The sequence below is a fragment of the Electrona antarctica genome (assembly GCF_951216825.1).
Source record: "Electrona antarctica genome assembly, chromosome: 17".
Lineage (NCBI taxonomy): Eukaryota > Metazoa > Chordata > Actinopteri > Myctophiformes > Myctophidae > Electrona > Electrona antarctica.
Window position 1 is genome coordinate 20,930,538 of NC_136798.1, and position 12,763 is coordinate 20,943,300.

The 12,763-nt window shown below is 41.1% G+C and overlaps 1 protein-coding gene across 2 annotated transcripts; it reads right to left on the bottom strand.

Moving 5' to 3' along the window:
• Positions 1 to 1,390: 1,390 nt before the first annotated feature.
• LOC306941364 (lactoylglutathione lyase-like) lies at positions 1,391 to 11,797 on the bottom strand. 2 transcript variants are annotated; one of them, XR_013792127.1, is made up of 7 exons: positions 11,485 to 11,797; positions 10,048 to 10,130; positions 9,110 to 9,250; positions 7,103 to 7,170; positions 3,958 to 4,047; positions 1,751 to 1,966; positions 1,391 to 1,581 (listed from the first exon to the last, which is right to left on the bottom strand). XR_013792127.1 is itself a non-coding variant. In XM_079526796.1 (6 exons), the coding sequence occupies exons 1-6, from the start codon at positions 11,725 to 11,727 to the stop codon at positions 1,875 to 1,877; spliced, it is 717 nt and encodes a 238-aa protein (XP_079382922.1). In that variant the 5' UTR covers positions 11,728 to 11,797; the 3' UTR covers positions 1,641 to 1,874. The 2 variants fall into 2 exon arrangements, 1 of the variants encoding a protein (XP_079382922.1); XM_079526796.1 differs by lacking the exon at positions 1,391 to 1,581 and having other exon boundaries at positions 1,641 to 1,966.
• Positions 11,798 to 12,763: the final 966 nt, after the last annotated feature.

A 12,763-nucleotide genomic window follows, 5' to 3' on the forward strand; every position in this document is an offset into this window, starting at 1 on the left:
TTCAAAGTATTTTTCAACTTATTCTAGTACCTCTGGACATGCTTAAGAACATACTACAAATTTAGGAAAATATACCTTTGGGATGACGAGATGACGTTAAAAATGGCAGGCTTATAAACAGCTATACTGTATATCTCAATTGAAAAGAAATGATACAAAAGGTTTTTCACTTGATTCTTGTACCTGTAGACATGCTTATGAACATACAAAAGATTTAGGAAAATACACCTTCCGGAAAGGCTTCATTTTCAAGATGCCGTTCAAAATGGAAGCTGGCACTTTTCAATTTTTTGGGGGTTAAGGGATATTTCTTCCTAAATTGACTCACCTAGTGGTTTATTACAGAGCTCGAGGCTTGGAGACCCCTGTTACTGAAAATCACACCTGTGTGAACTGAGTGGTGCAACTCCCCCCCCCCCCCCCCCCCCTCTCTGTCTCTGTTTCTGGCACAACAGCGCCACCTTTGCCCCTACTGGTACTCATAGTCACATAGGCACATAGTCACAGTCACATAGGTAGGTGTCACATAGGTAGGTTAACACGGACATTGCTGTTCAAAAAACTCTTTAAAGGTTTCAATGACATTCATTTTCATTTATTTTTATTTTATGACCTCAATTTCACCCACTCAGCCTGAACTTTGAACATTCAGTGGATTTTCTGTGGTCTGGGGTTTTCTCTGTGTTCTGAAGCCTTTAGAGCTGCAATGAAAACAGGCAAAATCCCTCAACAGCGACATATGCTGGCAAATTGTTATGTAATTTATGGGATTTGTGGACGCTTACCTCACAGGCAAATCAGAGCACTTGTTTGAGCCAGAAAACCCCAGACCACAGAAAATCTACTGAATGTTAAAAGTTCAGGTTTTTTGGGTGCAATTGAGCTCAGAAAACCTAAAAATAAAAAATAAAAATTACAAAAACCTTTTTTGTGTCACGATCCCTATAACAATTATTACTCAAATCAGAATATAGTGCTTCGACTCCCCATCAAAAAAGTTTTGTTTGAACCAAACAAATCCCTTAACCTATCGTTTCTCATTGAAACATGAATTTTATTGTAGGCCTATAAAAAGCAAGTACATCAGGATTTGTAATAATAATTAAAGAGGATAGTATTGCAGATGTGGCTTGTACCATTCTGATGAACGCTTTGCCACACTGTCCTAGACCGATAAAACCACTCCAGAGTCTGGAACTATATACCTCCCGAAATAAGAGAACAGAAGCCGTCACCTGTTCGTAATTTCCGTTAAAAATATATTTTAAAATATCTTTAAATGTGATTTTAGAATTTCCTTTTCTGATAAGCAGCAAGCTATATATATATATATATATATATATATAAATATATATATATATATATATATATAGGTTGTCCTGATCGGATCGGGAGATCGGAAATATATATATATATATTATTTTTTTTCCAGAGCTTCCATGCTCCAGATTGTGTGACGGAAGCATTTTGAATTGTGGGAGGCAACAGTCTGGTTCGCCAGACTACGCAGTAGTACCTGTGTGCAAAGAGTAAGAGGGTTTTGTTAAAAGATACTTTCAAATGTGTAAATCAAGTTCTCGTCTGTCTGTTCTGATCCCAAGGTACAACATCCCCAGTGTTAATTTAACAATCTGTGTCGCTTTAGCTTTTAACCACTTTAAACACTGTGGATGTGACATCAATAGTGTAACCAAATGGACCCGGGTTTCAACAGAGCGTGGTTGTGTGGGGCACTCCTTTCACAGATCACAGATATGACACCTTTGACCAAACAAAAGTTTTCAGTCGTGAGAAGGTTTTTTTTTCTTTCCTTTCTTTTTTGCTTTATTCCCTGGATATCTCCTCCTCACCATGAGTTAGAACCATGTCCATATCTATGATGTTATGGAGACCATGTTATTTGGACTCAGAATCTCTATCCAGTAGCCATCGGGGTCCTGTATGAAGGCCAGTCCGGTCATCTTACCTGTGCATAGTGGAGAGACAAGAATTAAAACAGTTTGTACTCTACATGGGGTTCTCAATGTCTTTGGCTGGGGACCCCCTTGAAATGCTTTGGCCATGTCTCACTCTTTCTCTCTGGTTAACCTAGAGCTCCACCTGCTGGGGTATAGTATGTACAACAATTTTTGTGAAAGAGAAAAAAACTGGAAGTACACCTCAGGGCACAGGTCTCCACCAGGATTGATATTTAGATACAATCTGAAGGACTAATATAAAAAAAGAGTGTTGCACATAAATGGGCCTCCTGGTGGCGCTCGAAAAGAGAAAGGCTGATTTGAAAAATGTCAATTGGCATTGCTTCCTCAGCCTAGTAGTGGGAATATGAGTGCACAGGGTTGCACTGCACTCGGGCCCTGCGTTCTTCATGATTTGCAGAATTTTGTACAAAACGGGCCACTCCTGAAAAACTTTGGATGGCAATCTTAGAACAATAAGTGTACAATCTGAGAAATCCAACAGACTCGTCTTGTTCACATGACTAGAGAGATCATGTTTACCAATTTGTGATTTGAGATTTGGATGAAATCTGTGCATGTGTTTTGCAGAAATCTGCCTCATGGTGGCGCTATAACCAGCAGATGTGGAGGGATTTTTTTTCCATGGCCTCTAGGGAGTGCGCATACAAAGTTGTACACAGATCGATGGGGTTATAGGTAAAAACAGGAATTGGCCTGTTATAGCGCCACCATAAGGCTGATTTGGAAAAAATTAAGTGGCATGTCGTCCTCGGCCTAGTGGAAATGTGCGTGTATAATTTCACGGAAATTGCACACTGTGTGTGATTTGTGTAATTTTGTTCTTTGGAAGCCAATCTTAGCCAATCAGGATGGAATATAGGAAATGGTGCAGATCCGCGTTGATCACATGACTATGGAGATAGATAGAACGGAGTTGTCGCAACTCTCTCATCTAAACGGCGCTGCCTCCGACAGAAAGACAGGGGAACATTTTTGAGCATGACAAGCAACTAGACCCGATTGAATGGGAAACACATCGTGTGTAACAAACGCCGACACTGTTGTATGTTGTGCGTTGTGGACCGGTGTAGGGATGTCGGTAACGGTTCATTTCCCAGCCGGGTAGCCGATGGCATTATCCGGTTAATTAACAGTTGTTGATTTATAGGCTACCCCAAATGTAATATGCAATTTTAGGCATGTGTGCAACATGACGACTGTTTTAAAGTATTGTACAGTGACAACTAGGCTACAGTCTCTGTAATGTTTATGTTGTACTATTACTAAAAACGATCTAAAATAAAGGGATTTAAGATCAGAACCAGTGCCACCAAACACATTAAAATGCCCCCCCCAGAAATGTGCCAAAGCCAACTGCAGGGCATTGGGGGCAACAGAGTATATTAGCAAACCCATTTTCTAAACCTAAACCAACCTAAACCAACAACATAACAATTTATTAACAACAATTTATTAAACAATTTATTAACAGTTAAAATAATATGAAATATGTAGAGCATTCTTTTTATTCTAATTTATTTTGCTAGCTTTAGTTATAATAAAAATGTCTTCTTCCGTTTTCTACATGAATATAACCACATTATAACCATATAAAATGAAATGAGTTAAATGCTGCAATTTGTAAAAAAAATGGCAAAATATGACTCCTAACGTCGTTGAAGTGGGACTCATAAAATCTCCCTGGGACTCATCTAAAAGACCACCCCTGCATCCCGGGACTCATTACATTGAAAACCTATTTACATCACTGGTCACTACTACAACCACGAGAAGTCAGCTAAGCTATTTGTGCTAATAACGCAAATGATAGGACGTTTTTTGAGCAGTGTTCGAACAGTGCGGGCATCACGCTGTGTGTCAGTGCAATGGACATGATATGCAAAGTACTTCTCAGCTCAGATGGCATTCTCTGTGGATAGACACAGCCCCTAATATATGATTCATTGTACAGTATGTCTTAAAGTGAAACACCAACCATCATCAGGTTTCTTGACAAACGTCACTCCTTGTTCTTCAAATAATTTGCAGGCAGCATAAACATCAGGGACAGCTATGCCAATATGACCTTTAAAAACAAGCAAAAGACAGTAAGGCAGTGTTAGGGCCGATTCATACTCCTATTTTAGAGCCGAATAAAAGTCGGTTCGGCGCTGTAGAGCCTACAATGTGACGTCATTTGAGGTTCGGGGGGCGGGTACCGTCCTAAAGTCGGCTCTTCGGTGCTACTGAAATCATTTCGGCACTACAGCGCCGAAACAGCGGTAAAATAAGAGTATGAATCGGCCCTTAGGCTGCCTGAACCAACACAGTCTGTATATTCTTGCACACATGAGATTGTTTTCTCTGTTCAAGTACAGTTCAGTTATTTAATTTATTTCAATTCTTTCACTTCACTTGATGCACTTAATCCTCGTTTAAATTAGGACATTGACTTCATGTGCATTTCCATTTATTTTCCTTTTCCAGCAGAGCCTACATTTGATTGTCATTATTTATTTATTTATTATTAACTATTTCTTGTGGGTTCTTTTTTTAACACATGTAGAGTCACTGTTAAAAGTACAGTTCAGTTATGTTCAAGGCATTCAAGGTCGCACTAAAATAATGATGAAAATATATATGTTGCAGGAAATGTAAATTGCAAAAGAATGAATCAGAGATGGTGACATATGGGCCTATCTCTTAAACCCAGTCCACACCAATGATCCACAATGCAAGAAGTTGCTGCAACTGCAAAAACTTGCAACAGAATCCCAAAACTGCACAGACCTCTGCAAGTGGTTGCAAGTTGAAACTTGCTGCGTTGTGAATCACTGGTGTGGACTGGGCTTTACATTTAACAATTCTGTGACACTTGGCATATTAAAATGACTGCTTCAGTGAGTTTGATTTAGCCTGAGATTGACCAAAACTAAAAACTGAAAGGGAGTGATTCAATGTCTCCTCACAATAAGAGGGGTATGTTTATGTTTAGTGCCACTATCCATCTATAAATGCAGCATGTCTCTGTACGTTTGTACGGTTGTAATCCACGTAACTCGGGAACCGTTCTCCCCACCGACTTCAAATTCGATACACGTGTTCCACACTTTGAACCCCACAGGGAGTGCACAGTGCAGTGCCCAGTGTCGAGTCGGTCGAGACCCACGGTTGTCCAGAACCGCCACAAAAGGCCTCTGGACCTGATCACCCCTCTATCTCCATATATGGAGCTGGCCTGTTCTAACATCACAACACTTCATATTTGGGCATGCCTGACAAAGAACTCCATATAGGAATAAAGGGACACAGAGAGACAGATACAGAAATCTCCATATATGCTATATGGGCATAAAAGGGAGACAGATATAATAACTGGGTGGGAATGCATTTCCAACTTGCATCATTCTAAGTAGGCCAGTGCCCAATGGGCACCGCTCTAGTAATACTAAATACAGTATTAATCTATATCTACATATGCACAGAATCTCTGTGTCTGTCTGTGTTGACACCAAATATCTTGAGAACCGTCCGACCAATCGACTTCAAACTTGCCATGCGTATCGCAGAATGGGATCATAGGGTCGGTCGGTTCATAAGTCTTTCTTTTAATCCATGTTAGGAATAAGGTTAGATTTAACCGTTTAAGCATAGTTTAACTCATACATAGCTAAATGGCAGTAGCAATAGTTCAGCACAGGCTAACATAGATTTGTTCTATGTTTTTAGAAAGAGAGTTTTAAGATTAAAAAACGTATTTGTCAAAAACGTATTTGGCCTAGAATGAGTTTTCTTTTGTTTGTTTTTGTGGCATTCGCCTTTATTCTATATTTTTTATAGAGAGACAGTAGGCTGACAGGAAATGGGGGAGAGAGATGGGGGGGGGGGAAGGTGACATCAGAGGCGTATCTACAATAAGGCGAGGGCAGGCGTCCGCCTGTCCAAATCCATTTCTGGCCTGGCCAAAATCCATACAATGAGAAAAAAAGACAAAAACAAGACCTGAGAACTATTAATGGACAGCTGGTTGGCCGTTGCGGTAGAGCGCGACCCTCAATCACCCATTGGAATGCAAATGCATGCCTTTCAGCCTTTGTATCCTACTCGTCTGGCAGGTATATCTCTTTGAAAACCTTTAGTGCTACGATTGTGCGCGGGAGACGACAATTAACACATGATCTTGCCTGCCCAAAACGTAATTCCTGGATACGCCACTGGGTGACATGCAGTAAAGGCCGTCGGGATCGGGAGTCGAGCCCGCGGCACACTGCCAGCCTTGGGATACCGGCCAAGGTGCCTGGACCGCTGAGCCACGGCCCAGGCCGGCCTAGAATGAGTTTTAAATAGGTTATGTTTAGGAATACCAGGCTGAGCAGTTCCGCCGGCTGTACGCCTGGGGCGACTGTGTTTTAAGGTGAGCATTCCAGTATTCCTACAGTATAACCAGTCCAGCTTGGCTCACCAGTATTATGTCTTCTGAACATGGTTACAACACTAGAGGGGCAGCTTCTGGTATCATACTACTCCTAGCACCAATGCCATGCCTGAAAACATCTCATCTACAATTCTTAACAAAAGTACTCAATAATAAATACATAGAGATATCTTACCACGGTCATTTGTATATGTTATTTGTCTGGACTTTTTGATTTGATTCATAAGGTTGATTTGTCTTTTTGTTTATGGGTTACGGGTTGGTTTATTACAAACATTATCAACGTGGCTATGATTCAGGACGCTTATCTGCTTAATGTTTTTTATATTAACGTCATAAAAGCATGTAAGTATGCAGACATCTCTGACATTTATAACAAACCAAACCGTTTGAAAATCAGTTGAAAATTGAGCAAGTTATGGTTATTTAAAAAGTACATGCCCATAGACACAATGTTATGCTGCCCCTCGGTGAGATGACCGCCGCGTATCGACGTCGCTCTCCATTGGCCTGCAGCGCGGGTGAGCCATCTAGCCTTTCTTATATATATATTTATGGGTATCACCGGGCCTACATTTATGAATTATCAGGATCTCCGGGTCATTTTATGACGTAGACGTGTAGTATGAGCGAGGAGGTGCAATCATAACATTAACATGGCAATAGAAGAGGTGGACAAAGACTGGTAGCTTGAATGTACTCTTACCAAATCCTCTTGGCTCCGAGTTTCCGTTGTGGTAAGACAGACTTTCATCTGCCTCTGAACCCCAGTTACTGAAAGAGACAGACAGACAGACAGACAGACAGACAGACATTTAAAAATCAAGTTCATTGAAGGTGTCCACAGTAATGTGGTCCACATAGAGCATGGCCTGTGTCTAGATCCAGTTGGGATGGATTGCATTTTGCAGCTGGCATCATATCAGAATAAGTTTCATCAACATGCATTTCCGCTTTTCAATTGTAACCGGAATATCTACAGTGTGGAACACAATGTCAATCGCATTAAAAAGATAAAATATATAAAATACACAAAGAGAAATGTTGAGAATTTCAGAACACTTCGCTTAAAGGATCACTTCACCACTTTTCAACTTATCATCATATAATTGTTCCTCACTAATGTTCACGATAAAATACCACAATTTTTTTCTACTCTGTCTGTGTCTCATAGGAGGGCTGTGGGCAGTTCAGAAACCCATCCACCAGTGACATCATCGTTAGGCAGATTTTCTTTTAAACAATTTAGATATTTATTATAGTGAGAACGATGGCTTCCATTATCGCATTGCAACGTTTCAGGAATAGAAAGCCTGCAGTTTCTATTAGCTTGGATTCCCCATTGATGATGACAGTTTCTGAACTGCCCACACCCCTCCTATGAGACACAGACTGAGTACAAATAATCACACCCGTATGAACTGAGTGGTGCAATTCCATGTGGGGGTCCCTGGAACTTCCACACCCACAGGAACGCGCCCAGGGTGGAAAGCGTCATCATCGTACATGATGGACAGCTAAGATGGTGTGTGTGTGTGTGTGTGCAACAGTGACACTTGGTGGTGAAAACCAACCAAACGCTATTTTCGTGCTCGGACGGACCCAGGGACCCACACATAGCTCCGCAATGTGGTTGCACTCAAAAATAGTGGACATTAGTGGACATTAGTGAGGACCAATTATATGAAGGTAGGTTGAAAAGTAGTGAAGTGGTCTTTTAAGCAAATGCAAGAAGAGTCATGCTGCAAAACTGCATGCCCGGGGATTGGCCGCAAATTATATTGTAAACAAATCTGAAAGGAAACACAGAAATACTTAAAAAGCAATCACAACACAATGGAGGTCCCCTAAAGTGCAGACAACATTTACACACAAACTACATTTTTACTGATGTGGACACAAATCCCTGACCACCCGTTAGCGGATCCTAAAAGTGTTTTTTCTCTGCTGTTGGGAAGAAACCAACTAACTCCAAAATGTTCATTTTTCAGGAAATTAAGAAAACCTTATATTTTTTAAACAAAACAATACTTCCTCAAAGTTAGTGTTGTGAAGTTATATATTGTCAGACAGTTTGAGGGTCCAGTGGAGTTAAGAGGTTTTGTCCAAAGCGTTGTTTTTTTTACTACTGGTACTTTCCATTGGTCAAAACCACACACACACACACACACACACACACACACACACACACACACACACACACACACACACACACACACACACACACACACACACACACACACACACACACACACACACACACACACACACACACACACACACACACACACACACACACACACACACACACACAGGGTATTCAATAGCACTGAGTTACACATTGGTATATCATTGGTGCGGTTTAGACCTAAAACTATGACAACATTCTTTTCAATGTTTAAACATACTGCCATTGTATGCCACATACTAACACTGCCACATACTAACATTGGATTCATTGCAAACGGACAACGAGCCCAACTCGTTTGTGATGTTTTTTTTAAACCTTATAACCATACCTAATACCATGGCAAAAATCTATAACTTGTCACCAAGTGCACAATCTTGTTGATTTTGGACAAATTGCTCCCCAGCTAGTGTGAGTTCTATGGCTAGAAGGTTGTGCTGTGCTTACTGTTTGAGTTCTATGGCTAGAAGGTTGTGCTGTGCTTACTGTTTGAGTTCTATGGCTAGAAGGTTGTGCTGTGCTTACTGTGTGAGTTCTATGGTGGCTCGCCGGGAGAATGTCCAGGCCGTCCTATCCTTCACGTCCACAGGGATCTCCGACTTGTCCTCGTAGCCCAGGAAGTAGAGGGAGAAACGCATCGATGTGAAATCTATTTTCTGCAGCAGCCTGTGGTTATATCACAATATGTTCTTTATTGTACTGGTGACTTGGTTACTATTATTGCTACTAAAATATGGACAAAATCAAATATCACAATATTTCCCACTGAGCCTTTTTCAGGCTATTAAGACATAAGACATACAATGAAAGTTTTTTTTGCCGGTCTAGGCTTAGATTAGACGTTGAAACATCGTTTCAACAGCTATATAATATATATAGATTTATTTTACGTCCGGATACTCTGTCCAGGACAGGCTTCAGATGTGCCTCCTCAGGAGACTTGGCTCAGATAGGCGTTAAAATAAAAATTGTCAATATATAGGACGTTTAAAAAACAGCTAATCAACGTCTAAGCTGAGCCTAGACGACTAAAAAACGTTCACTTGTAGACCAGTTATAACACGGTTTTAGACGGAAGTCTAATAGCCGACTATTGCTCAAGTGGGTGGTGTCCAAACACCTCGATATGGACAGTGTTTTCTTCACCTTTATTTTTCAAACAATGACAATAGAAGATACATAAGCTCACAACAGGTGTGTAGATTGGCTCATCTGCAGAGCAGATGAAGCCATTGTAAAGTAGCCTACTGTCACTCAAATGTATTCTGATGGAATGACTACGACAGGTCTGTGGTTATGATAGAGTTGTGTACATTATTTCAAAGCCAGCCTGAGCCCGACACACTCACGTCTTGCCCAAGATGCGCGTGTAGAAATCTAGAGATTTAACAGGGTCTTTCACTCACGTCATGCCCAAGATGCGCGTGTAGAAATCTAGAGATTTAACGGGGTCTTTCACTCACGTCATGCCCAAGATGCGCGTGTAGAAATCTAGAGATTTAACGGGGTCTTTCACTCTTAGCATTGTCTGCTGCATCATGTAGTCCTACAAAAAAGGAGAAGGGAGAAATATTACATAAAACAGTGGTTCTGTAAGTGGGGGTCCCCAGCAAAGTTTGATTGATTTTTTTATTTCACAGTATGTAGAATGGGTACATTTCAAACGAAAGCACAAGTCAATACAAAAACTGCTACCATGAAAAGCACTAAGATCACATCAGGATCCACCAAGTGAGGAACAGTTCAACTACAAGTGCACAAAACGTGTGTGCGCTTGTAGATTTTCGCTATTTGATTGAACATTTTTCAGCAGCTAGAAAGTAACCCAACGAGGGAATGCCCTCCCCACCTACAGTATTGGACTGTTGAAGAACTCTCTACTTAATCTAACAACTAAGATCCTGTCATATTGGGGTCCCTGGAGACAAAATATTTGGCTGGTGTAAAAACTAGAACACACACACACACACACACACACACACACACACACACACACACACACACACACACACACACACACACACACACACACACACACACACACACACACACACACACACACACACACACACACACACACACACACACACACACACACACACACACACACACACACACACACACACACACACACACACACACACACACACACACACACACACACCTTGATAATGTGACACCAGAGATCATGTGGAACCAATTTGTGCGAGCACACACACACACACACACACACACACACACACACACACACACACACACACACCTTGAGAATGTGACACCAGAGATCATGTGGAACCAATTTGTGCGAGTTTAAAACTCACAAATTGAGTAATACTCAGGAATGATAGTGATTGAAGGCTATTCTCTTATTAGCCACTAGAGGGTAGAATTTGACTAGAGATGACTTGCTAGGCGGACACAATGTGCTCTTTCTATCCATTTCATTCATAGTTTTACGTTTTGTATTAGTTTTAATGTCGTGGTCCCCAGAAGAGTAGATGTTGCCATGTGTAGCAGCTAATGGGGTTCTGAATAAACAATATTACTTTCAGATGTGTGTGGGATTACAACAACAAGATGCAAAGCTAGAGAAGAAGTCTGTTTTGCAGGTTATTAATTTGCTTGCAAAGCCAACGTCAAGTACACCCGACACAATTAACAGTTTTTAGTTTTGATCTTTGTTTTTTAGATGGTTTAGGTCTAAAATATAGTTTGAGATAGATGGGAGAGGCAACACCATAACGATCATGACATGCATGCATTCAGAGCTACATTCCAATGCATTGAATGCAATTCCAGTAGTGACTGAGAAGGTGTTGGCTGAGGACGGAGGCATTACGTTTGAGATCGCAGCTATGGTTCAATAGTAGATGATCAGACCTCCTTGCAGTGTTACTTACCGCGGTCATAGGGTCCCCGTCTTTACAGGCAGAGGCGACAGCTTCATCAGACAGACCTTTATTATTATGATGATCTGCCATGTTGCGTTGGAATGAAATGACGGGCAGCCTGTTGGCTGCTGCTGCGTTCTTCTTGTACTTGTACAACAACACACTAGTACTAGTGACACTGCGGCGGGGGAAGAGGAGGCTTCTGTCAAGTCGAGACAAGAGGAACACACAACGAAACATGTTTGACGACATAACTAACTTTGTGCAGCAGGCAGGCCAGGCCGAGGCCGTGGCGCTGTTGCCACATCTTGCTGTGAGAGAAAAGCAGCTCAGTCAAACTTTCATGCAGTGGTGGTACTTCTTCTCAAACTGTGTGGCTCCCCTGTCCCCACATGTGTTTTGGGGTGACATGACTTTACGACCTTTTTAACACGAAAAAGACAATTTACTGCATCCAAAGTAATCAACAACCTAAATGGCCTCCTATAAAAACTGGTCGGCCAAACATTGGCTAAATTGTCATATAAAATAACGTAAGAGGCCCAATGTTTGACCCCCCCCAAAAAAAGCTATTAAATAAAATGAATAATTAAATTAACTCAACCCACAACTTCCAATATTTAAGCTTATAATAAGCACACTTGGCAACACTGCGCTACAGCTGGACAGAGCTAAATATAAGTCTGATTTGAGTGACAGAGCTCCTAATCTCTATGCGTCACATACACATACACTACACAGTGCTGTAGTTTTTTTTATTTGACTTGATTAGTTAGGTTTCAGATTGATACACAATCATACATTAAAACTACACTAAAACCTTTTCAAGGGAATGCAATTGCAATTTGACTTTAAGTATGACGGTTTCATTCTCATTTATTATGTGGTCTGGTAAGACGACTACTGGCTGACAAGTGGTACTGCAGGAAGGCCAAATATCTACCCAGGCTTTCATTTGAGCAAAACTTGTAGGGCTTGTGTGGGTGGGAGACCCAGCCAGGTTTGAATCCACAGCACCGTCAGGACTTTAGCGAGCAGCTACATGTATAAGAATTAAAGTTATCAAAGTCAATTAGCGCCACCTTTAACCTGCTGCAATATTTAAGCGATGACAATGTGACCTATAGCTAAGCCCCTCCCCAAACTGCTATGGTCCAATCACAGCTAAGCATAACATGGTTTAGAGTAGACAAACCTCTCCAATAGTTTTCCTATGCTAAAACATTGTTTTAAAAAAATAAATGTCATGCCCATATTATTCCAGTGCATATGGCAGGCCTTGTTGACG